General features: G+C 39.5%; 1 protein-coding gene across 1 annotated transcript in view; it reads left to right on the top strand.

Annotated features, from left to right (window-relative positions):
- lig3.L (ligase III, DNA, ATP-dependent L homeolog) overlaps window positions 1–26634 on the top strand; it is a 39300-nt gene extending 12666 nt beyond the window's left edge. The window contains 17 exon segments of the mRNA NM_001088714.1: window positions 679–830; window positions 1007–1173; window positions 1765–1842; window positions 3929–4088; window positions 4415–4570; window positions 4691–4822; window positions 5035–5114; window positions 5193–5280; window positions 5434–5511; window positions 5592–5715; window positions 6994–7136; window positions 13144–13218; window positions 15566–15712; window positions 16025–16217; window positions 22491–22582; window positions 22801–22866; window positions 24751–26634. Coding sequence (NP_001082183.1) covers window positions 679–830; window positions 1007–1173; window positions 1765–1842; window positions 3929–4088; window positions 4415–4570; window positions 4691–4822; window positions 5035–5114; window positions 5193–5280; window positions 5434–5511; window positions 5592–5715; window positions 6994–7136; window positions 13144–13218; window positions 15566–15712; window positions 16025–16217; window positions 22491–22582; window positions 22801–22866; window positions 24751–25002 — 2183 coding nt within the window. The 3' untranslated portion in view covers window positions 25003–26634.
- Window positions 26635–27765: the final 1131 nt, after the last annotated feature.

Here is a 27765-nt window from a genome sequence, read left to right as displayed (position 1 = left end):
ATAGTCTTAATTCATATGAAAATTAAGTGTTCTGGTATGTGAAAGTATTATAGATTTCAATGATCTGTTATTTTGCCTGAAGCATCTATAAGTTATGTGGGGACTTGCCTGATACCTACTAGTTGGATGGGTTCAGGCTGCAGTTTGGTTCAGGCACATGTTAAATATCAAAGACTATGTATTAATTTGGATGATTGCAGAGTGCATTTCAGTAGACACAAATTTAACTCCCCAAGTAAGGTCATAAAATAAATAAATATAGTAATGGGTCCTAGGCTAGTGGCAGCTTCCTGCCACTGTTCTTTGGTTGGATCTTTTTGGCATAGAGGTTAGGTAAGGCACTGTATAAAAGCCCTTTAAAGCTTGGTTGTGGTTGACAAGGGCCTAGTGTGGGTTGGAAAATTCACAAGCTGAAAGTAATAAGCATTTTTCCGTCCTTTTGAACGTTACGTATTTATGTACATTTTCTGTTAATAAACTGTACTTGTTAACAAAACCAAAATTCTAATAAAGGGTTTTCAGTAAAGAAGAACTTAACTGCAGGTACAACTGGAGGGTCGTTGTAGAGAATGTCTTAAAATAATTGAACATTAGTAGCATTTGCTTGATATTTAAACCTAAAATTGTGTATAGTAGAAGATATTTATTGCTGCATTTTTTTTCTCTTACCTGTTACAGATGGATTTCATGGTGACACATATCTGACAGTAAAGCTGCTATTACCAGGTGTTATTAAGTCAGTGTACAACCTCAATGATAAGCAGATTGTTAAACATTTCAGTCGTATTTTTAATTGTAACCAAGAGGAGATGGTACGGGACCTAGAGCAGGTAGGTCACAAAAAACATAGAAAATGAATAAAGAAAATATCTATAGAGTAAAAGTTATTCATTATTGTGTAAGGAGAATATTGTTTAATATGGTACAGTGTATAGTATATTTCAGTGGTTTTATTTTATTTTTTTGGCTAGATGAAGTTGTATTATTTTATTTAATCTATGTATAGGGAGATGTCTCTGAAACTGTGCGCATCTTCTTTGAGGAAAGTAAAAGCTTTCCACCTGCGTCTAAGAGTCTACTGACAATCCATGAGGTTGATGATTTGCTTACTAGACTTTCAAAAATGACTAAAGAAGAAGATCAACAGAATGTCCTGGAGGACATTGCTCGCAGGTTAGCTGTTTGGCTTACAGCTTGGGATTTAGGTGCACTAACACATATGAACCTGTGTAGGTTATGTGCAAGCCACAGTGACAAGTGTGTTTCATATATTTACAACAAGTTTTATTATTTTGCTCCAAAAAGTAAGCATTAAAATAAAATTAAAATATCAAATTTGGCCCCAGCTTTGCTAGATAAATTATCATATGGTACTTCTTGTTAATTGTCAAGTGTGACTTGGAAGTTCTGCAAGTTTCCCTTTTTATTTCATAACGCAACAGATCAATTCAACAGAAAATGGCACAACAGACTATTGTGTGTGCTTTTTGTTGCCCATTCTATTTATCACTCCGTTTCCATTCTGCTGACATGATGAGCCCCCAAAATTTGGATTATTTGGATAAAATAGGATAAACCGATAACTGATCCCATACCTGTACTATACTTACACATATGTATAGAACTTTTTTCTTTATTTTACATGTATTTGCAGCTGCCTTTTTATAATCTACATTTTCAAGGCTATGTTGACAAAGGACCCAGTGAAAAACCTTTTCTGAGCAACTTCAGTGTGCTTATAAATGGAATATTTGTTTTGTCTAGGTGTACCAGTAATGATCTTAAATGCATAATTCGCCTGGTTAAGCATGACTTGAAAATGAACTCTGGAGCCAAACACGTGTAAGTTTCTATGAGCAGTTCGAAATGATAATGGTTGTCTTATTTAGCATTGTTGGGTTAGAGTTCATTAGAAATTGTGTGTAGCTTGGGTAGATGAACACCTCCCAATGGCACTAGTATAATATAAGTTTATTAAAGGCACAAGGCTAATTTTACACAATCTATGGAACAACAGCAAGGAAGATTCAAATGTACAAAATACATTAATGTGTAGAGTGGTGTTTATTGAATCCTGTACACCCTTTGTATTTATCTGTAAACCAATTCCATGCTGAATACTTACTAGAGATTGTCAAAATTGCATGGATGCCTAACTATTGTTTTGGTGGTTTTTTTTTTTTTTTTTTTTTTTTTATGGAAAACAAAAAAACTCAAAATAATTAAAAAAAAAAAAAAAAAGAGAGAAATTATGTGTAGGCAGGACTTCTGTCCAGTGCATGTCCTATTTTTTGTATCATGGTGAGGACAAATGTTAAAGGGGAACCCCGGCTTCCAAGCCAAAATTTGATAGAGGCCCACATAACACAGAAACCCCTTATATATACATTACAGTTACCTGTTTCTTCAAAAAGTATGAATAAATGCCATTTTCTATGCTGAAATCCAGCTGTTTAACAGTTCTTCTCTTTTTGCATCATTTGATATCCTGGCAGGGAAGGAGGGACTAAAACACTGATGTTACAAATTGTAACAACTTCTCAACTGTTTTCAGACAGTATGCAGAACTACATAACCCGCAGTGGATTGTACTATGATGTTCTGTTCCTTATTGAAATCACATGTGCAGGGAATTAATTGTGGGGTTTGTAGGATGCAGGCTAAGGACAGCTGGCTGTTGATACAAAGTAACGGTAGTCAGCCAGCTCAGCAGGAGAGCAGGGGGCTAGGCTTCGGGAACTGTCAGAAACCATTAAAAATCAAGAAAGTCTGCATATTTTTTAATGTATATTGCAAAGTTTCTTGAAATTATGTTTACTTTTCAAAAAGCTTGTTATGTTTTTGTGGAGTTCCCCTTTAAATATGAGGCATGAAAAAAAACTTTCTGCCCATTCAAAATTTATTTAATTTTTATAGTTTTTAAAATAATTTTAAAACAACAACATTTTAAAGTTCTTTGTCCAGGGTCAGTAACCCATAGCAACCAATCAGCAGGTAGAATTTACTAGTCACCTGTTTAAATGCAAGCATCTTATTGGTTGCCATGGGTTATTGCTCCTGGGCAAAATGTGTCTCATATTATATATGACACTTAATTTTCCACTTGATCTATTTCCTTAGCTCCTTGATTTGCTTGACACTTTAAGGGAAAGGAAAGAAAATGAGGATGCCTTATTTCATTTTGAATTGACAATGGTAAAAGTAAACAACATTAAAAGAAACCTAGTGAATTGCTTGACCCAATACAGGATACAGTCACTTTCATTTTAACTACATTATCTCCTGTTCCACAAGGAAATATTTGAATAGAAGGCAGTTTTCATTGTTATTGACATAAGGCATTACGCCATATCTCATTTCATGCAAGACTTGAATAGGTATTACATGAGACATTTGAATCATATTTAATGCTTATGCATGGGCCCAATAGGAATTGGATGCTTTTTAAATAATGCAGAATAACAGTTTGGCTTTTTTTCATGATGGGGAAAAATCTGCATATTTTAACTCTTTTGCCATTTAAATGACCAGTACATGTGCAGACACAATATGATGCAGACCATGAAGTATGAAAAAAGAGAAAAGCTTATACATACATACTACTGTGCAAGTGCAATCCCTTTTTGGGTGAATCCACACACATTCAAACACTGTGCCTTTTATCGGGAGTTAGAAAATTATAATATGCCACCTGGAATTGTCAACTTGGTATTTTAAGAGTTGTTTGATTCTTCACATTTTGGGTTTTTATTTATTGTTCTAAAAACAAGGAAACTATGTAGCACTGCAGAACGATGGCACATCTGCTGTACATTTAAAACTACTCTGTAAATACTCTGTATAGTATTGTCTTTCCTTAGAGAAATGTTGGCTCCCACTGTAACTGATGGTTTACTTTTTTTTTTTTTGTATTTCCCTTGTAACACAGGCTGGATGCTCTAGATCCTAATGCATATGATGCATTTAAAGCTTCACGCAATCTAGGGGATGTAGTAGAGCGTGTTTTACGCAATGAACAGCAGGCTCCAGGAATGAAACGAACTCTTAGTGTCCAGGCTTCATTAATGACTCCAGTTCAGCCTATGCTTGTAAGCAGACTTAAAAGTTTTGTGTGTTATGTGTGTCTAAAGACAGATTCCTTCACAGTTTCAACACAGTCAGTCGTACAGTCTTAAATTATAAAGTAACATTATGCCTCCAGTGCAAATGTAAATTTTAAAAAATAGGAGTACTTACCAGGTCACTATTTTGCAATGGAAGCACTAAACTCCATGTAGGGAAGAAAGGATAATTCTGTATATACATACATGTAGTTGGATTGCTACTTGGTTTGGTGTGTTTTGTAATAGTGTTTTTTTCCTCTGCATTGAAACATACTTAATTTCACAATCTATAAATCTCTCCTAACCCCCAGGCTGAAGCTTGCAAATCTATAGAGTATGCCATGAAGAAGTGTCCCAATGGTATGTATGCTGAAATAAAATATGATGGTGAAAGAGTCCAAGTACATAAGAATGGAGATCACTTCAGCTACTTCAGTCGCAGTCTCAAGCCAGTGCTTCCTCATAAGGCAATTATTTTATTTTTTGGGATGTCTTGTGTGATGTCTTTGTACTGCTCTTTGCGTTTCTATGTTTAACAACTTTTTTGTTGTTTTGAGATATAGTTACAACTATAGTTTTTTTTACAGGTTGCTCATTTTAAGGATTTTATACCCAAAGCATTTCCAGGAGGAAACAGTATGATTCTGGACGCAGAAGTTCTTCTTATAGATACCAATACGGGCAAGCCACTACCATTTGGCACTTTAGGTGTTCATAAGGTATAAAATATATTTAACGCTTAAAGTCTTTAAGGAACTAGTTGATCTAATATAGAGTTTAACCAATTCAGAGATTTGGAACTGTATTCTGATAATCTGGCATTGTATCATATTTATAGAGCTTGGTAGCTGTTGTGATCTAATATAGATCCATTCTTCTTATGTTCCTGTAGTAATTGGAATAATATTCCTTTATTTGTTTTCCTTCACAGAAAGCTGCTTTCAAAGATGCCAGTGTGTGCTTGTTTGTTTTTGATTGCATTTATTTCAACGGAGTGAGCTTAATGGATCGGTCAGTATGTTCAGATCAAAATGTTATCAGATGAAAGATGGTTTCTTCTAGCTGCTTACCAATAACCATTCTTTGCAGGCCACTTAACGAGCGACGAAAGTTTATGCGTGAAAACATGGTTGAAATCCCAAATCACATTATGTTCTCTGAGATGAAACATGTCACAGTAAGTGCTGTCACAGGCATAAAACCAGAAAAATCTCAAATTATATCCTTGATTAAATTGTGAGGCATCCCTGGTTGTACCAGCAACCTATTCCATAACTACTAATCCTTTAGTATGTTTTGTTACTGTAAATAAATTCAGTTTATATTGTAGAAAGCTGCTGATCTGGCTGACATGATCACCCGTGTTATCCGAGAGGGATTGGAGGGTCTGGTATTAAAAGATATAAAGGTAATTTAAGATAGATAAATGACATCCTCCTAATTGCATTCATATGAGGTTCTACAGTTGACTTTTCTCACTCACACCAGAGTAATTATGAGCCAGGAAAACGCCATTGGCTCAAAGTCAAGAAGGATTACTTAAATGAAGGTGCAATGGCAGACACAGCTGACCTGGCAGTTTTGGGCGCTTATTATGGAAAGGGAGCAAATGGTGAGTGTAAATGCCCTTGTCTTGTCAAAAGTAATTATTATTTCATTTAGTATATACGTCAATGCCTTTGAGAAAGTAATTTGACTCTTCAATACAGTACTTAAGGAAAAATAATTCAAGGTTTAATTTATTTTTTGTAGTTAAAAAGTTTTTTTTATCTTGTTCCTGGTTCAACTGATTAAACAGTTATACATTTTATATGTTGTATTGTTTACTTCCACATATTGCTTATATAATATTAAATGTCATCTCGATCTTGTTTTGCATAATTGGGGAACCAGGTAAAATAAGAAAAATACAAATCAAGAAAGAAAGGAAAATAATTTTGAAGAAAGAAAAAGTGGATCCCCCGCTCAGCATATTACATACTTATCCTACATTTTTGTTTAGTGCCCAAGTTCTCTGCCGATATCACTGCAAATTAAGTTGTCTCTCATGGCTCTGCCATGGTGACTAAATTTCAACAAACTTCATGTTATCCTGTACACATACTGTTAATTGTTCCATTATGTATATAGCATTAATTTTGTTTGGGTATGTCTTTATAGCCAAGCTCCATTTTGCTGCTGGAAGAACATGCTTAACCAAGTGTCTTGCTTGCTTATTTAACTGTTTAATCGGAAAATTATGCAATAGTTCCCATGGATTTAGTGGAAATGTTATTGAACAGATCTCCTGTATCGAAGTATGCACTCTAGTCCAATGATGTTGTGCTGCTGGACAATCCCACCATATGTGGACTAGAGTTCCTTTATTGTTACAGTCTCTAAAACATAAATGTGTATGTAGCTGTGAGATCCGATGTTTTCTTTAGGGAGTCATATACCATCTAGTTAAAAGCTTATATGAGAGCTCCTTTGTTGCTATATTCTCACACTTTCTTGGTTGCTGTCCAAATTTTATTCCATCCATCTCCGGGAAGTGGAGTTGGTAAATCTTGTTCCCATGTCGTACAATATGTTGGAGCAGATTGTAAAGTAATTGAAAGCATTTGGGTGTAGTGTTTTCATAGCATGCCTTTAGTAAGTGGGCAATTATTACAAATAGTTTCAAATAATGTTAACTCTTTAGACGGCATGGATTAGGGCTTGTATAAAAAGCACTTGAGCATAAATATACATTTCACAATCGGCAAAGTCGTATTCAAATTGTAGTAGTTGAAAGGACTTCATATTGTAAGGACCCGAAAGGGATTTTATAATATTCAGGCGATTTTGTGTTAATTTGTCAGTGTTGTGCTTGTAATCCTAAGGCTTTCATTTATTAACTGTTTTATAGGTGGTATAATGTCCATCTTTCTCATGGGTTGCTATGATCCTGAAGGCCAGCATTGGTGCACTGTGACAAAATGCTCAAGTGGTTATGATGATGCTACCTTGCAACGCCTTCAGAAGGAGCTGAACATGGTCAAAATCAGCAAGGTTAGTCTTGTCTTAGGGCTTCTTGATAAGCAAAGTGTCTGTTGGATGATTGCATAACAGGGCCAATTTAATTTTCCCCTTTAGGTTTTCTTTAGGTTTTCAATGCCCTTTGGAAACTGTGGTTTACAAAGGGCATTGATTAATCCGTTTGATATGGTTGTGTTTAAATTGTATGGCAACATTATGACACTGACAATAATAATTATAATTTCTCTGCCGTCTCAGAGGGACACGGAAAAATGGGGTTAAGCTCCATCCTCCGGAGGCAGGACACTTGAATATTAAATTAAGGGGGCGTGCCAGGGCAGGCTTAACTCCCACACTGTATACTCGTATTCAGTTTTTCAAGTGTCCTGTTCCCGGGAGGATGGACACCCATCGAAAGGATGGAATCTTCAGTCAGCCTAAGGCTGACACCAGGGGTGATACCTAAAGCAGGATTACCTGCTTGAATATGGTTAGCCCCCTACGAGGTGAATGACACTGGGGTCATTTTTCTAGACCTCCGGTTATACCGACCACCCACACTAATTCCTGCATTGGAGGAATTAGGACAGACAGTCTGGCCGGTGCGAGGGGTAAGTGGCACTATGTCCCCTTTGGGCCTCATGCCTGTGCGAGGGTTCCAGCCTGCCGCCCCTCTTCTCACTCCCTGAACCTGGTCTTGTGGCCACCCGGACCTGAATGTGTGCAATATCTAGCGCATTCAGGTGGGTAGAGGGCGGAGGTAAAGTCAGGGAGGGGGAAGGAAGCCGGCTTACCTCCCAAGTCCGGAACACGCTGAATGAAACGCATACTGCGTTCAAAAGGGGGGACTTGCACCTTTAACAAGCTATTCAGCCCTGCGATTTTGGCACTAGATTGTTACCAGGGGGCCAAATCGAGCCACTGTGCAGATCCTGCGTCATGGGGCAGGGTACATCCTCCACCTCTGGGGGTCACCCAGCGCCACAGGCAGAAAACTCACCACAAGACACCCTCCAAGACTCGGGCCCGGGGCCATCAGTGGAACTATCCACACCTCTCTGGGCTGTTCAACTTTCTCAATCCTTGGCATCACTGCTACGGCTCCCGGCTATTGCAGATTTGGAAAAGGCCCTAGCGAGACTTAACCACAAAAGGGTGGTAAGCGAAAACGCACTGAGGATGGCAAAGGGGACACTAATACTCAGACACAGTCTGATGAGTCGGCCCAGGAACAGATATCGTCCCACTCAGAGGGTGAGCTACCTTCCTTGGACGCATCATCTGCGGACGATGAAGCGGACAAAGAGGAATGCAGGGGCAAAGACATTCTCCACGATATTGATGGTATTGTCAAGGGAGTACTTGAGATATTGAACGTGTCGCAGAAGCATAAGAAGCAGGGAGAGATGTCAACCCTCTTTAAGAGGCAGCACAAGTCTTCATTCTGTTTTCCAGAGCATGAACCGCTAACCGTATTATTCAAGTTGAATGGAATTAACCCGAACGTAAATTCCAGGCGACAAAGAAATTTACCAGATTGTATCCTTTCCCTAAGGAACTAGTTTACAAGTGGTCAAATCCCCCCTGCAGTAGATGCACCAGTGTCCAGGCTCTCTTAATCTACCACACTGCCAGTCACCGATGCAGCAGTGTTTAATGACCCTTCGGGTAGAAGATTAGAACGTTTCCTAAGGGCAATTTTCTCCTCTGTGGGATCAACGCTACACCATTGCCTAGCTTCAGCCTGGGTATCCAGAGCCATTCAAACATGGTCAGAGTCTCTCATCGAGACAATCAAAAGGGCGTCTAACGACCGCACAAGCTATCACAGAAGCATCAAGTTATCTCTGCAACGCCACCTTGGACGCTTTACGCACATCTGCGTTGTCTATACCTGCACGCAGAACACTGGCTCAAGAACTGGTCGGCTGACATTAGCACTAAGAAAGCATTAACTTCACTTCCATTCAAAGGACAAAGATTATTTGGAGAGGAAGTGGAAAAAATAATCTCCCAAACAGGGGGTAAGAGTACCTTCCTTCCACAAGTCAGAGGGCAAACTTCAACAGCTAACAGGCGGGCACGTTTTTTCGTGGTCAAAGTGGACGATTCACATAGCGGCATAGTCCCCAACAACTTTCTCGCTTTCACTCAAAGGGCAGCGATAAGGGCTGTGCCACGTGGAAGAACAACAAGCCCTTGACTGACAAGCCTGTGACGGGCCACATACTCCAGAATCGCTGGAACGGATCGGAAGAAAACCACCACAATTCTGGGAGGTATGGATCCATTACTCGATTGCCTGGGTATGGGAAATTGTCAGATGGATACCACCTGGATCCAACATCAGTCCCCCCTCATGTCCAGGGTTCCATTAAAACCTACGAAAGAGAGGCCCTTCTTTCAATCCATACAAAAGCTGAGAAGAGCAGGAGTGATTGTATCAGTTCCACCTCCAGAGAGATTCTCTGGTTTCTATTTAAATCTGTTTATGGTTCCGAAGAGGGATGGCACAGTCAGACCTCTACTAGATCTCAAGGGCCTCAACAAATATATTCGACCGGTACACTTCAAAATGGAGACGTTGTGATCAGTGATATGAAGAATGGAGCGAAGACATCTGATGATGTCCATGGACATCAATACCTCCATGTTCCAATATGGCCTCCTCACCATCGCTATCTTCGCTATGCATTCAAAAACGAGCATTACCAATTCATAGCATTGCGATTCAGCCTGTCGTCTGTCCCCGGGGTGTTCACCAAACTAATGGCGATTTACAGCAGCGACTATGAGACTGCAGGGAATCTCTGTGAAACCCTATTTAGACAATCTGCTACTGAAGGCTGGATCACAAGAGAAGGCCAGAGAGGACTTAGACAAGACAGTTCAACTTCTCCTGAACTTTGGGTGGACCATCATATGGGTGAAGTCCAACCCGCACCCCGGTCACCAAATGACAGTCCTGGGCCTAGAATTCAATACAGAGATGCAGATGGTCAGTCTCCCTCAGGACAAACAAACCAGAATCAAGTGCCAGGTTCAATCTCTACTAGCCAACCAAATGACAGTGCACATGGCAATGCAGGTTCTAGGAACAATGGTATCTGCCATAGAGGCAGTCCCACAGCTCCATCTGCGCCCTCTTCAAGCCAACATGCTATCCTCATGGAAAGGGGGATCATTGACACAACCTCTCCGGTTGTCACAGATAAGGCGGGAGTCACTACATCTCTGATAACCTGCCCATAGGGCAGTCCTGGACAACACCGGAATGGAATGTAATCACCACGGATGCCAGTCTACAGTGCTGGGGCAACATGGGACAATTGGTCTCCAGAGGAATCCAGATTACGGATAAACATTCTCGAACTAAGAGCAGTAAAGCTAGCACTCTTATCAGTCACAATATCTAAAGGAAAAACCTGTAAGCATACAGAGCGACAACGTTACCACAGTGATGTACATATGATAAACCACCAGGGAGGAACGTGAAGTCAACTTGCGCTGGCGGAAGCCTGGCAGATCCTGCACTGAGCGGAACTCAAAGTAAAGCTGTTGAGTGTCCTGCACAAAGGTGGATTTTCTCAGCCCGAACCAGCTGGATGGATCCATGTGAATGGGAATTGCACCCAGAGGCCTTCGAACGACTAGTAAGAAGCTGGAGACAGCCAAGCATAGACCTGGTGGCGTCTAGAACCAACCACAAGACGCCAAGATTCTTTGCTCGCTACCGAGACCCGCTAGCCATGGGGGTAGTTGCCATGACACAGCACTGGCAGTTCAACCTAGCGTATGTCTTCCCACCTCTTCCTATGCTACCACGAGTTCGCAAAGTCTCAAACTACGTTGATAGTAGTGGCCCCCTTTTGGCCGCGGAGAACATGACCTTCAGGAGATGTCAGTGGCGCAGCCAATTCAGTTGGACTGCAGACCAGATCTCCTTCAGCAGGGACCAATAGTACATCGCAATCCTGGGGTGTTTGCTTCAATGGGATGGCTGTTGAGGCTTCCATCTGGCAGAGGAAGTCATTCCAACAATGCAAAAGGCACGCAGGTCAGCAGCTAAATCATACCGTAGGGTGTGGCACTCACACTCCAACTGGTGCAGAGAGGCCGACTTCCCTTTCACCAACCTCAACATACCGTGAATCTAGTCTTTCCTACAGCAAGGATTACAAATAGGCCTGAAGCTTGGTTCACTCAAGGTCCAGGTTTCAGCTCAGTCAGTCCTGTTCCAACATCGGTTGGCAAATGAGGATGCAATATGCACATTTCTGCAGGGAGTGACTCGTATAGCCCCTCCATTCCGTTCACCAGTGGCAGGATGGTATCTCAACCTAGTGCTGGAAGCACTGCTTGATCCTCCATTTGTACCGATTTAGCTTGGTTTCCTATACGTGGATTACCTGTAAAGTAGTATTTCTCATGGCAATTTCATCCACCAGAAGAGCGTCTGAACTCGGCGCCATGTCTTGTGAGCCTCCATTCCAAATCTTTCACAAGGATAAAGCCATACTACGCACAGTTCCGGCATTTCTATCCAAAGTTCTCACCTTTTCACGTGAACCAAGAGATTGTAGTGCCTTCCTTGTGTCCTGAACCTAAGAATGACCAATACACAGTCTGGATGTAGTCAGGTCATTGCTTTGGCACATTGAACGGTTTAAGCCATTCTGAAAAACTCTGTTGGCGTCTATTTTTTATGGATCAAAGAGACAATCAAGCAAGCCTATTCGGCAAAGGGAAGAGCACCACTCCACCAGTTCGGTGGTGGCCTCCTGGGCATGACGTAACTCTGCCTCCTTGGAGCAGATCTGCAAGGCGGCTAATTGGTCATCTGTTCACACATTTAACAAATTCTACAATGTTGACACGTTCTCCTCAGCGAGGCTTCCCTCGGATGAAAGGTGTTGCAATCAGTACTGAAATAATTTAGCAGCACCGTTCTAGGTTCACACCCACCCTGCTGGGACTGTTTTGGTAAGTCCCCATCGTTCCCTGTGTCCCCCTGAAACGGCAGATTTTTATACTCCCGGATAAAACTGTTTCGCTGTAGTCGAAAAGGGGACACGGGGCTTCCCGCCTGTTGGCGAGCTATTGACCATTTGGCCGCTAATGAGTACTAATGAGTTAACCCCATCATTCCCTTTGTTCCCCTTTTGACTACAGAGAAACAGATTTATCTGTGAGTATAAAAATCCTGTTTTTTATATAACTTCTTTCCCCTGTGGGATTCAAAGTGCTTAATATTATAAATCAGGACTTTATGGTATAAGCTGTATGCATTATGTATAGAGAGAGGCAACCTAAGTTAAAGTGGACCTGTCAACCAAACACAAATATCTGTATAATACAAGTCCTTTTCAAATTAAACATGAAATCCAATTTCATTTTTTTATTAAAGCATTCATAGCTGTGTAAGCTCATTTAAAAATGTCAGCTGTCAATCAAGTATTGTCTGCCCCTCCTCTATGCCATGGGCATTGAATTACTTTCAATTTCCATTCAGCACTTCCTAGATGTCACTGCTCTCTACACATTCCCCCATTCTCTTCATCATTTAATTGTGTAACCAGTGCATGGGGATGGACATTGTGTCCCCCATTCTGGTGCACAAACAAGATTCTGAGATGATGCAAGGCTTGTCTTAATAACAGTGTCCACAAAATGGCTGCTGCCTGCTTGCTATCATTTTGAATTCCCAGACTGAAGGAAACAAGATTCAAATAATTTATATAGTGTAATTAAAGTTAATTTTGCTTGACTAATGTGATTAAATAGGATTTTGAATAATTTTTTTGGGTGACGGGTCCCCTTTAAATTGCATTCTAGCTAGCATAAAACTTTCAAGTAGCAATAGGCGTTCTAATATTATGTCGAACTGGAAAAAAATCTTCAAAATCCAATCCACACAAGTTAAAATATTGCATGCTTATTTTGTATGCTTATTTGCGTTTTTATCTTGTTAAAAACTCTTGCATAAATACAATGTAGAACCATGTACTTATTGTGATGCCTTCCTTTCTTTTGTTTTCAGGATCCATCCAAGATTCCTTCATGGCTTAAAATCAATAAGAACTATTTCCCAGATTTCATTATACAGGATCCGAAGGTAAAACTTTTTCAAGGGGTAATTTACTTAAACTGTATATTATGTTTTAAAGGTCGCCGTTAAATTATTTTTACTATATTACACAATTTCATTCTTTTGAGACTTTTTAAATTAGTTTTAATTTTTGTTTTAGAACAATCTGTTGCTTCTGCCTCTTTACAACTATTGCTCTGTGAGGCTACAGATTTACTTTTTCAGTTGTCTAATTCAGACCTAATCATATTCCAGTAGCTCAATTATAGAACTGTCTCATCGTTGGGGTAAATTGCATGTTAGCTACGAGATAGCTGCTGAAATTTCAAACAGTATATTTGCTGAACAAAAACCTAAATAATTAAAAACCACAAAAAATTAAGCACATTTGCCTCAGAATATTGTTGTCTATATCACACGGAAGGCACATTTATCAAAGGTTGAATTTCGAATTCATGTGAGATTTTTTTTAAAACTCCCATAAACTCACATTAAATCGAAATTCAAGCAATCTAAATTTATTATAAAAAAAAATTAAATTTTTTAAACCCTGATGAGTAGGATTGACTCAAATCGAATTTGAATCTAATTTAATTTGAATTTTAAAAACTCGAAGGCTGCAAATCACTTCAAATTGATCCCTGGACATCTCCCATTGACTTAAACAGCAATTCTACAGGTTTTAGGTGGCGAATAGTCGAATTTGAGTACTTAAAGGGCCAGGGTATGATACATCTCAAAAATCAAATTAGGATTTTTTGAAAAACTCGAATCGAATTTAACTAACTCGCTAGTTAAATTCAACAGTTTTGACCATAAAAAAACTTCGAAATTTGAATTATCAATTCGACCCTTGATAAATCTGCCCCTTAGTTGGGTTTATTTATCAAAGGTTGTGGGATTTTTCCCACAAACCAAATTGAGTTTTCGAAGGGTATTTTTAGTACAAAAATGTTTTCAGGTTAAACATTTTTTTTTTTTTACCTTTTTTTTTTTTTACCTTTTTTTTTTTTTTTTTACCTTTCGAGATTTATTATACCCCAAAGCTGGAAATACTTCATGTAGGCGTCCATGACTGAGGTCCCTTGAACCATTTGAAGATTTAATTGGCCTTCTTGATGTTCAAGTTTTTTAAAGTGGGATTTGCTCGAAACCTCAAACAATTTTAGTGATTTGAGTTTTTTAAATTCAAGTTTTTTCTTAAATTAGAAACCATTCATGTTCGTGAGTTCATTTGAGGTTTAAAAAACGCTCACAAAGCTCTAAAAAAAAAATAACCCCCTTAAAGGAGAAGGAAAGGGTAAAACTAAGAAAGCCTTATCAGAAAGGTCCATCTAAATATACCAGTAAACCCCCAAAGTAATGTTGCTCTGAGTCCCCTGTCAAAAGAAACACTGCATTTCTTTCCTTCTATTGTGTACACATGGGCTTCTGTATCAGACTTCCTGCCTTCAGCTTAAACCTCATTGCCCTGGGCAAAAGCATGCTCAGTTTGCTCCTCTTCCCCCCCCCCCCTTCTCTACTGTAATCTGAGCCCAGAGCAGGGAGAGACTCAGACAGGAAGTGATGTCACACCACATTAATACTGCAGCTCCTATTCTAAACAAACAGAGTTTCTAGAGCTTTTTACTCAGGTATGGAAAAACATTCTACAGAATAAATATAGCATTCCACCTTGCACTATTGCAGCTAATCTATTGGCAATAAAATGCCTCCGTAGCTTTCCTTCTCCTTTAAAGTTTGTTAAAGGAAAACTATATCCCCAAAATGAATGCTTAAGCAACATATAGTTAATATCTTAAATGGCATATTAAAAAGTCTTACCGAAATGGTATATATGTTTAAATAAATTTTGCCCTTTTACATCTCTTGCCTTGAACCACGATTTAGTGGTGGTCTCTGTGCTGCCTCAGAGATCACCTGACCAGAAATACTGCAACTCTTACTGTAACAGGAAGAAGTGTGGAAGCAAAAGACTGAACTCTGCCTGTTGATTGATTCATGTGACCTAACATGTATGGTTTGTTTGTGTGCACCGTGAATCCTATGATCTCAGGAGGCGGCCCTTGTTTTTTAAATTTTTTTATTTATAATTACCCAATGGCACATACATGAAGCAGGGTTTTACAAATGAGCTGTTTTATGCAATATATTTTGAGACCTACGTTGTTTGGTGGTATAGTTTTCCTTTAAAGGTGAACTATCCCTTAAATTTTTTTACAGTTATTGTGACAGTGTAAGTAGCTCATTTGGTCACTCGCTGAGCTTAAACATTGCCTGAAAATGAGGTAGGTTCTTCGTAAACCAGGGGCACACTTTTAAATATTCATTCTTGAGATAAGTTACTAAGCTTCTATCTGAATTTTTACCCTAGAAAGCTCCCATTTGGGAAATTACTGGTGCAGAGTACTCAAAGGCAGAGGCTCATACAGCTGGTGGGTTATCCATTCGCTTCCCACGCTGCACACGTTTTCGTGATGACAAGGACTGGAAAACCGCCACAACACTCCAACAACTAAAGGTAAAAATGTGTGGCAACACTTTGCTGTGCCATGCACTAAACACCTCCAGCTCAGCTGGAATTACTAATTTATACAGTCAAATTGATGTATATAATTTTGCACCTTTCATATGGTGGCTGATGCAATTGTTACTTTCAAAAGCTGGTGACAACAACTGATTCAGGTGCATAAACCATATCATGGCCTCTAACTATAACAATTCGTAGTGACCAAAATAATATGTGTTCAAAAAGTATGATAAGAGTTATATTACCAAGTCTGCTTCACCCCTGTGTCAGTTAGCTGTTTTTTTTTATTTTTTTCAAATGCAGGAACTTTATCGTCTCTCAAAAGAGAAATCGGACTTTAATATCACTGCCACATCCTCTCAAGATGAGGATGGTTCATCTGAATGCAGTAGTCGAGAGAATGAAGGAAACTCTACTCAAACTTCTTCAGGCAGCTTGGTTAAGACAATAAAAAATGTCCCTTCAAAATCTCCTGCCAAGGGCAAAACCAGTGAAAGTAAGATGCTGTTCCAAAAATATGTTATCCTGTTCTTGTCTGCATAGTCCTATAATAGAACAGAGCTGCTATTTTCTAAGAATGATTTAGTTTAGAAGTCACCTGCCCCAGTCTCTGGATTTTTTTTTACTTTATTTATAATCTGTATTTGATACACAGGACTGGTTCTCAATAGTTGCCAGCTGCCAATACATACATAGTATATGTTCACAGTGAAAGGATAAAACAAGGTGATCTTTTCAGATTCATCTCATGGATGTGGAACTTTATTAAAAAAAACTATGGGGTCCTTAGGAGATCAATCAGACCGATATCTATTTGTCAGGTTTGAAAGTCCAGTTGGGCAAGGACCGCATTACAGGTATGGGACCTTTTATCCAGAATGGTCCGGACCTGGGGGTTTCCGGATAACGGATCCTTCCGTAATTTGGATCTTCATACCTAAACTGTACTAGAAAATCATGTAAACATTAAATAAATCCAGTTGGCTAGGTTTGCTTCCAATAAGGAGTAATTATATCTTGTATAAACAACTGTTTTATTATTACACAGAAAAAGGAAATCACTTTTAAAAATGGATTATTTGGCTAAAATGGAGTCTATGGGAGACAATCTTTCTGTAATTCGGAAACTTTCTGGATAACGGGTTTCCGGACAACGTATCCTATACCTGTAGTACGTTGAATATGTCCTCGATATACAGATCTCCGTAGTTCTGCTGTATGATCCAGTTGCTGAACCCTGGGCCCCCAATCGGATCATCTCTATTTGGTTTAGTGTATGAATGGCCAAATCGAGCAGTGATGCCCGGTGACCTCTCCAAAAACTCAGTACAGTGCCGATTTTTTAATTGATGATTACAAAGTTCCTTATTTCTATCAGGTGTGCCTTACAAATCTTCATTTTATGCAGCATTCCCCTTAAAGGGGTAGTTCACCTTTAAATTAACTTTTAGTATATTATAAAATGGCAAATTCTAAGCAACTTTTAAATTGGTCTTCATTATTTTTATATATTTATATATACTGTAGTTTAGTTATTTGCCTTTTTCTTTGGATTCTTCTCAGCTTTCAAATGGGGCCACTGACCCCATCTAAAAACAAATGCTCTGACCGTTATAAATTTATTGTTATTGCTATTTCTTATTATTCATCTTTCTATTTGGGTCCTATTCATATTCCAGTATCTTATTCAAACCAGTACATGGTTGCTAGTCTAATTTGGACCCTAGCAACCCAATTGCTGAAATTGCAAACTGGGAGAGTTGATGAATAAGAAGCTAAATAGCTCAAACCGCAAATAACAAAAAATTTAAATTAATTTTGCTTTCGTCGCAGTATTTGAAAAGACCTGTAATATACTTCTATTGCAATATGTCCTTATATTTAATTCCCTGCCTTTTGAGGATGTCTTTATATACTGTATTAATTAAAACTTGCAATTTTATGGTTATCCACCAACTTTTTGTTTTAGACTAGAACAATGAAAAGGTTTAAACAATTACATTAGCATTTTAAAAAAATTCTGTCGTTTTAGGGGGACACAGGGACCTAAGGGGTTAATCTGCTCCTCTAGAAGGCAGGACACATATTAATTAAGGGGCGTGCCACACTGGGCTTACCACTGTACCAAGCCACTCCGTTTTTAAGTGTCCTCCTAGAAGGGCAGGCATCAAGAAAGTTTTCCTTTTTTTTCACAGCGAAGAACCTTCAGAATGTGGACACCCGGGGTGATACCATTAGCAGAGATACCTGCTGCCAACAACCCCTGCAGAGGAAAAAGCCTCCAGGGTCATTTCTAGCCCAGTAAAGCTTTACAGACCACCCACGTACCTGCCTTCTATTAAGGGTAGAAGGTCTGGCCGGTAAGATGTCCATCAGAGGGTGAGTGGTGAAGGCCATAATAACTGGACTGCCGTAGGCTCTTCCCCCTCTCTTCACAGAGCACTCCGGTCCAGGGGGGAGAAAGGCCCCTGCTGAGCTTTACGGAGGTGAGCACAGGCTCCTTGGCAGCCCTTGTCACAGCTTTTTCCCCGCCACCCTAGCCGTGGAGTGGTGGTGAAAGGCTGTCAGGAGACACGTGCTTGGTGGAACGATGTAGACTGAATCATCAAAGGGGTACTTCGGATTCTAAATATCTCGCAGACAACACAGCAAATCGAAAGTTTGGGGTTGTTCAAGACACAACACAAGTCCATGGCTTGCTTTCCACCGCACAAACAATTAATTGAAATACAGGAAGAGTGGAACGCACCAGAACGGATATTCCAAGCTACAAAGAAATTTTCAAAGTCCTATACTTTTCCTAAAGACCTAGTAGACAAGTGGTCTAATCCTCCGGCAGTTGATGCTCCAGTCTCTAGACTATCCAAGTCTACCACTCTGCCCGTAACAGACGCGGCAGCATTCAAGGATCCATCAGATAGACGGCTAGAGGGATTCCTACGAGCGAATTACGCATCCTCAGGCTCTGCATTACGACCAGGCCTAGCCTCAGCTTGGGTATCCAGGGCGATTCAGGCTTGGTTGGAATCACTCGTCGAGGATATCCAGAAAAGAACACACAGAGCGGATCTACCATCAACCGATCAAACAATCGCAGAAACTTCAGATTATCTATACCATTCCACCCTAGACACAACGCAAATCACTGCTTACGCCTCAGAACTCTCAGTAGTGGCAAGCAGAAGCCTATGACTCGAGTCAGCATTCCCATTCAAAGGGAACAAGTTGTTTGGCGAAGAACTGGAGAAAATTATTTCCCAAGCTACAAGGGGTAAAAAGCAGGATCAGTTTGTACCACTTCCGTTAGGACTCTCATCAGCAGATCCAGTGTTCACGAAACTGATGGCAGTAACATCGGCAGCATGGCAACTGCAGGAGGTATCGATCACACTGTATTTGCAAGACCTTCTCCTGAAGGCAACGTCAGAGGATTAGGCCAAGAAGGATCTGCAGCAAGAAGGATCAGCTATTTTAACACTTCGGCTGGTCCAACAACTGGAAGAAATCCAACCTACAACCCAGTCACTAGATGATATTTCTTGGTCTAGAGTTCAACACCACCACACAGCTAGTGAGACTTACCCAAGACAAACAGTCCAAAATCAAAGATTAGTTTCACTCTCTACTTTCCATTCAAAGGCCAACAATTCTCATGGCAATGAAGGTAGTGGGACTGATGGGTTTGGCCATCGAGGCGGTCCAGTTTGCACAGATTCACCTATGTCCTCTCTAATCGAATATCCTATCGGCATGGATAGGGGGACCAACATCTCGAGTTTTCACCCTTTCTCGAACAACCAGGGAGGTGGTAATAACCAAACAACCTGTCCACAGGACAATCCTGGGCTATGACAATTTGGAATGTGATATCGACAGACGCCAGCCTAGGGGGCTGGGGAGCAGCGTGGAACAACCTGTCCCCGCTCAGGGACTCTTGTCTTCCGAGGAGACCAAACTGCCAATCAACAAGCTGTAAAATTTGCTCTAAACCACTGGGCACATTTTCTGAAGGAGAAACCAGTGAAAGTTCAAAGCGACACCGCAACAACCGCGGCCTACATAAATAAGCAGGGAGGAACACACAGCAGAGCAGCACTGACGGAAGTTCAGCAACATCCTTGTGTACTGGGCTCGGCGGAGGTCAACTCAGTGAGGCTGTCAGCTATTCATATACATGGGGTGTCCAACATCAAGGCGGACTTTCTAAGTCGAAATCAGCTACATCCGAGCGAATGGGAGCTTAATTTAGGGACGTTCACAGAGCTGGTGAACCATTGAGGGCAGCCACAGATAGGGCTGATGGCATCCCTAAACAATCGAAAGGTTCCAGAATTCTTTGCACACTACCAAGATCCAATGGCAGCAGTGGTGAATGCCATGACTCCGGGCTGGCTGTTCAACCAAGCATACATTTTCCTACCGCTTCCAATGCTGCCTCGAGTCCTCAAGAAGATCACACTCGCTAGTCACAGTAATAGTAATAGCTCCTTATTGGCCTTGCAGGACATGGTTCTCCGACAACAACTTCACACCCCAGACGTAGTCAGAGAACTTTGGTGGTATCTGGAGAGATCAAAATTAATTCTACCATCTGGACCTCGTAAGGGTCAAACAGCCTCCAAGACTACCATTGTGAGGTGGCCAAGGGAAGATCTCCGCCAGACAGAGTCCGGGTTCACTCCACGAGGGCCGTCGGGGCCTCCTGGGTATGGCACAACTCTGCCTCACTGATTCAGATTTGCAAGGCGGCGACCCGGTCCTCCGCAACCACCTTCGCCAAATTTTACAGGATTGACACACTTGCATAAGCCAAGGCCACCTTATTATAACTTACCAATCAGGCTCGTCCCCACCCTGCTGTTTTGGGGATCTGCTTTAAGTCCCCTTAGATCCCTGTGTCTCCCTAAGACAACAGAGAACAGGATTTTTGTACTCACCGTTAAATCTGTTTCTCTGTAGTTGAAAGGGGGACACAGGGCTTCCCGCCCCTTAGGACGAGCCATTGACCTGTTGGCTGCGTCCAGAATAGCCACCTGGACCATCATTCTGCCTGTTTTTAGTTATTTATAATTAATCTGCATGTTTGCACACCCAAAACCAAAACAGAAACAGTTTAACGAAAGGGTGGTTTGAAAAAATACTTTTTACTTATGTTCAAAGAAAAACATTTTACATGGACAACGCCATACAACACATGGCATAATTTATACAATGTTAAAAAAGTAGCATAGAATATCAACCACCCATTAGTTATATGTAGCAAGCAAGAAATCAGCAAGGGAGCGGATACACCTACCAGAAAAATGAGCATGGCCCCAACGTTTCGGCACCAAGGCCTTTGTCAAGGGGATTCTGAATACATATAACTAATGGGTGGTTGATATTCTATGCTACTTTTTTAACATTGTATAAATTATGCCATGTGTTGTATGGCGTTGTCCATGTAAAATGTTTTTCTTTGAACAAAAGTAAAAATTATTTTTTCAAACCACCCTTTCGTTAAACTGTTTCTGTTTTGGTTTTGAGTGTGCAAACATGCAGATTAATTATTGATATTGGTTACCTTTAGTAGGGGTAACATTTGTTTCTGCACCTCTCGCTAACCTTTGAAAGTTTTGGTGTGCCCCCCATTCATTATTAATTGTATATGTTTTTAGTTATTTGTTGTATACATGTTGGCTTCTGGTTCTTAGTTGGGACAAACTGAGTGGCTTGGTACAGTGTACAGGGGTAAGCCTGGTGTGGCACGCCCCTTAATTAATGTGTCCTGCCTCCTAGAGGGTGGAGCTGAACCCCTTAGGTCCCTGTGTCCCCCTTTCGACTAGAGAAACAGATTTAACAGTGAGTACAAAAATCCTGTTTTCCTCATACTTTCAGAAATACATTCTATAAATCTTAATACTGTGTTGCAGTACAGTTTTTAATGTTAACTACAGTCCAGGGGAAAACATGACCATATGAGGATAATTAGTCCAGTGGAGTGTACCCACATGGAATTTTAGTCAAATATGTTCCCCCAGTATGGTCTCCTGTTGCTTCCTCTCTTGCAGAGTTGCTGGCTGCTTCCAGCGATTTTATTTATCATGCACGCACAGTTTGATCTTCAAATGTGGCTTCAAGGCCCTCTGTACCCTCATTTTTATTTTCACTTTGCATTTAGTTTACTGACAGCTGGCAGTTTTAGCCTTGCCTAGGCTGCATTGTCTTTCAACTAGCCAAATGCTTAATTATCACCACCCACAGCCTTTTTGCTATATATAATCCTTTTATAGAAATTTTCCTCATAGGGGGGGCGAATGTAGAAGAAGCAAGAGGGGGAGCAGGCCAAAGGCCAGTTCAGATGAGGTTTAGAGGTTACTGTATATGTAATCTTTGATATGTCTTTAAATATAGCAAGGGAACTGTTAAAAGCATATGCCAAACAAATGCGCTATAATATCACAGTTTTTTTCTTGTTAAATCTGCCATTCTTTGGTTTCTGTAGTAATTCTGTAACTTTTAATTTTAGAAATAATAGTTAAATATTGTAACTATGTAACTATGTAAATTGTAGTAATACTGTAACTTTTAATTTTAGAAATAACAGTTAAATATTGCTTGCATTATTAAATATAGAGAAATGTTAGAGCAAGTTTATTAAATTTTGAGCGTTCTACGTATCTCTTGTGGATAAGTAATTTTTTCTTTAATAATTATAATGTATACCAGTGGGGGAAAGGGAGAGTGTTGGCTAAAACATTTCTAAATCTTGCCTTTGGTTATCCTTTAGGTAGTAAACTACCTCCTCAGAAGAAAAAAGAAGAGCCGATGAAAGCAGAGAAGCGCAAATCCCACACTCCTACAACTGTACAGAGTAAAAAGGTTAGGATAAAACTTTTATTTTTAACGTGTATCCAGTAGTTTCATGTTCCATTTATAGGAGAAGCTTAATTTTATTTATGTCCACTGCAGAATAGTATTGATTGAATTGTTTTGTTACTGATTGCAGCCTGATCTATTTCATCACTTTCAACTCATCTGCCAATGTCACATTTAATTGTTGTCTTCCTGTGATGTAAACATGGCTATTTTCTCCTCAGGCTAAGATTTCAGAAACAGGTCATAGTAACGGACACCGCATAGCCCAATCAACTGCAGCTAATAAAGTAAGTATATTGTGTGCTCATTCAGTTTTGCTATTTTGCATTTTAGTAAATGCTTGGCAATTCATTTCAGGGTTAAAAGACTGAAAGCTGAGCAGACGACAACATGGAGACCGTTTTAGAAGTTGATTAAATGTGATGTTAAAGGAGAACTAAAGTCAAATTTATTTATTTTACATAACATTTTTGTTAGCTTTGCTTTCACAGTACCAAAACAAAATACTTTTTGAGTTCTTGTTACTTACCTTAAAATAAATGTAAATAAAAGTTTAAGAAAGCATAATACTACGATCAGCAATCTGTGGGTAGAACAGCAACACCAGTTAGTAAAAGCCCCTCAAGTCTACAGGAAGCAGTATTTTTGACATGACCTCATCTTACTTACCAAACCAAGTAACTGTAAACCAATTGTTGCATGTTAGCCACCATCAGGTTACATATCTGATGGTGGCTAAGCCACTCCCAATTTGCCAATGGTGAGAATTTAAGAGTAGTGCCACCTGTCATTGCCACTACTTGCCATATAAAAGCATAGGAGATACTTTTTTGATTTCTTTTTATGGAAAGTGTTAGGGAATTATGGGTATTTTGACAGCCACAGACAGTTCTGTTTGAGAGAGAAGTGCCATAATGGCAAAATGTATGCAGCCAGACTTGAGTGAAAGGAAAGGATTTTACTGTCATTCCGAAATTGGGCTGTGACTTATTTTTTCTTTACAAAAGAAAATAAACCTCTCCATTTTAACATGAACTCACTCCGTGGGCTTATGCTGAAAAGCTACCTACACTGTCTGAACTTCCAGAAAATGGATGTTTTTATTTTTACACAGACATACCTGATTACACAGATTGAAAAGAACCAATGAATGTGTGTCTGCCAAATCCACCCCCCACTGTAGTGTAAACCCTTCCTCACCATGTTCCATTGTGAAGTTGTGTATTCTTGGGACAGCAGAGGGACTTCAGATCCTAGAAAGCATCAATTTACAATGGAATAAAGAGAGAGGGTTGCATTAGATCTGTGGAATCATAAATGTTTGTTTTTATGTGTATTTTAGGAAGTTTAAATAGTGTTTATAGGTAATTCCTGTACCCCTTGTAAAATATAAGGATATTATAAGTCACCAAGGAGCTCCATGATCATACAGCAGAGTGCTTTTATACAGGTCATGGAACTCCAAGGTTACCTTTAATATCCTCATATTTTACAATAAGCGGTACATTATTTTATTATATTCAGTAACTCATGGCAGAAATGACATCACTAAGCACAAATTAAAATTGATTACATCACTAAGCACCTTTTACAAGGAAATAATTTACAGAATATTCATGGCTCTTGTGTATTATATGCCTTTCCTAGAAAAGCCAGACTGAATAAAGCCATGTGAGGCAGGTATATTTTGTCTTAAGGTTTTTTTTTGTCTTGTTTAATGGAACCGTTCACTGTACAAATAAAAACTGGGTAAATAGATTGTATGTGCAAAATAAAAAATGTTTCTAATATAGTTAGCCAAAAATGTAATGTATAAAGGCTGCAGCAACTGGATGTCTGACCTAATAGCCAGAACCCAACTTCATGCTTTTCAGCTCCCTAGTGGAAACCAAATGAGCTGCTAATAGTAATAGTTTTTATTTTTATCCTGAACTATTCCTTTAAACAAGCCAAAAAAACCAACTTACTACTCTGCATTGTTGGATCATGTACAGTCAATGCAGATCTATTGGAGCTCTGCAGAGGTGCAGTTTGGGAAGGGGGTGGACAGCCTTTGGGTGAGAGCTAGAATTTTCGAGGTTCTCCTTTAAATCCTTGCAGATATAAATTGGGCTAGCATTATTGAAAACTTAAATTTTTTTTAATAAGATCCGCTTAATGTCTCTTCTTAGACTCTTCTGGACATATTCACTGGTGTAAAGCTGCATATTCCTTCCACACTTGATGACTTTGCCAAACTGCGCCGTTATTTTATCGCCTTTGATGGGGACCTGGTACCAGAATATGATCTTCCTACAGCCACACATGTGATGGGTGATGCACCTGATAGTGACACAGATGCCAAACATGTAACACCACACTGGATATGGGCGTGTATAAGACGCAGGCGATTAGTTAGCTGTGTTGATGAGAATTGTGTGTAAGGTGGCACTGACGGCACAAATTTGTTTACATTTTTACACACCAGGAGAAGGCATCACAGATAAACCATTCTGACTGAATTTTTTTTGTTTAGAATTCACTAGCTAGAATTGCTAGTGATGATGGCTGCTACATTACTAACAAGCAGAGGATATAAGATCTGACAGTAATCTCTTACTGTCTGGATACAGATTCTGCATCCAAAGTAGCACTCTTCATTTTTCGATATCACATTGCCATGGGACATCTGAAGCAACATATTCAGCTGTGTTTGTACAGTAGGTTTTTAGCTGAGGTTTTTTACCTCATAAATGCAATCTGGTAGTTTGTGATATTTAACTGCAAATATGATTTAAAAATATCATAGATCATTTCATGAAGCTTAAACGGGACAGCCTGCATTTTTACTCCCAGAAGTGATGATAATAGGATGTGCACAGATTCGGGATCTGAACAGATTATTTTTCTTGTCTAAGCATGCTGTGGGTAATGCTTGCCTGCAGCAGTTAAAAGTCCATGAATGGTTTGCCAGTCCTACAGAAACATGGTAAATCCACTGGGATCCACAAATCCTAAATCGTTTTACCTATCTAGTGTTAATTGTATAAATCGGTAATACAGGAGAAATGTATTGTTTATATTGGTGGAATCACAAAAAATGGTGTTAAATGCAGGATTACTTAAAATCAGGTTGTAAAATTCTTTGTGTATGATGCTTCTGTGATGTCAGATATTGGGGGACCATTCCAGGCATATCCAGAATTCTTTAGTTTGCTTAAAATGCTAGATCCACAATTAAGGTTGGCTACTGTAAGAAGTGGATTGTAGCAGTGTTTACATCTCATTTTCCTGTATCGGGAAAGCCGTTGCTACAAGTGATCAGCATAAGAATGCTTGTCCAACAATACAATTGGTGCTTTGATAATTAAGTACTTGACTGTGTCTCATATACCACACCACACGTTACAGTCCCTTTGTTATAATATACATTTTCATGATGTCTTGTAACCAAAGGTTTTTATAGGAGTTTTAGTTTTTAAACTGGAGGTCATCTGCAGCTGAATTCAGATGTTCTGTACAATTGTGTATGTTGATTTGTCTCCCTGTCCAAATGACTATCTTTCCAAAAAAGATTGCTCGTTTCAATACATGCATGTAGAGCTGAATCGTCTGATATACAGGTAGAAACAATAGAATTTTACCTGTATCTGACGATTCAGCAATAATGGCTGATGTTTGGGTGCCTTCAAAAGCGCCCAATCAAAATTTTCTGGCCAGCCCCAATTGACGAGCCGACCAATATCCAAGTCTTCTGCCTATATCTGCCGGCTCGTCTTCCACCATACACGCACCGAATATCTTACAAAATTTTGTTTTGTACAATATCAGTGCATTTACAGCCACCTTAACAGTGTGGAACATTAATTAAAGCATAGTCTTAACTGTGCCAACTATTATTTCTAGCTTAAGTACACAAGTTCTCTTTTAAGGAATTTCCTACCATTGAAGGAAAAAAGTGGTTTAAAAATGTAGGTCAATGTTTTTGTCAACAAGGTTTGTTTGCATAAACTATTATGAATTCTTATTTTTCTGTACAGGAACTATAAATCTATGACCAGTCATTTTGGTACTAATACAGAATGTAATCTATGTTGTGTGTTTTCATTTACTCCTCTTAGCTGCAATTTCTCATAGTATATAAAAACTAGTAAGTAAAACTAGTAAAAAGTAAAAGTAGTAAGGGTCAGTTCTCACTGGTAGTCATAAGGTTTAAAGCTATTACATTTACTTACTTGCTTCAGCCAAATTTCTTATGGAAGCTGAAGAATTTCATATTGGAGACTCTAAATCACATACTACTAAATTACACCAGTTGTCTGGGTTCTAAAAATGGTTGTTTGAGTCTGGAACCGGACCCAAAAAAAAAATAGCTCTGAGCAGACAGACTAGAATATGTGATGCTATACAGTGTTCACCTAAGAAGGAGGGTGGTGGGTTTGGTGAATGGTTAATGTAACACCGGATTTTTTTTGTTTAAATTCATTCAAATATAATGTACTTTTGTTATGCATTGATAAATTATGTTTGCTTTAGAAAGCCTGCTTTAGTTTATATGAATAGGCTAGTGTGTAGCTATGGTGGCAGCAGATAAGGTACAGGCTACTTGGCAGACAATAGATAAGTGTTGTAATAGAACACAATGGGATTCTGCACAGTTCATCTGGTATCTGCTATATAACGTGCCTTTAATGGCTGTCCCCATGGCTACTCAGCAGCTTGTTTATATAAACCATAGTAGTGTTTAAGCAAACACACCAGTTGCACCAGTACAGGTACACAGTAAATTGTAATTAAAAAATTAATTAAAATATAATGTAATTTGTTGGCATTAATGTACCTTCAAACCTACTTATTATCTTCATCCTAGAATTCTGTTCCTGTGGTGGACAATAGAAACCTGTATGCACTGGCAGGGCTTGAACTAGTGGTAGGGAGAATGGCATGTGCCTAAGGCGCAAAGGGGGGGGAGGGGGAAGCAGGCCTGTATCCTCTCTGCCTCATACCATAGTCTGGTCCCCTGTCGCCGCACTGGCCAGTGAATGTCATTTTTGCAGACATGCTGCTTTTTTGACACACATGCGTCCTTTTCGTACGTGTATCTATTGGCTGTTGCGTCCGGCCAGGTTACATAGGGCACCTGGGCCAGCGGTTTGCACAGGTGAATAGTTTACCCTAAGTCTACATCATAACTGGAAATAGTATCT

Source organism: Xenopus laevis, chromosome 9_10L (genome assembly GCF_017654675.1).
Source record: "Xenopus laevis strain J_2021 chromosome 9_10L, Xenopus_laevis_v10.1, whole genome shotgun sequence".
Lineage (NCBI taxonomy): Eukaryota > Metazoa > Chordata > Amphibia > Anura > Pipidae > Xenopus > Xenopus laevis.
This window is presented reverse-complemented; position numbering and strand designations above follow the sequence as displayed.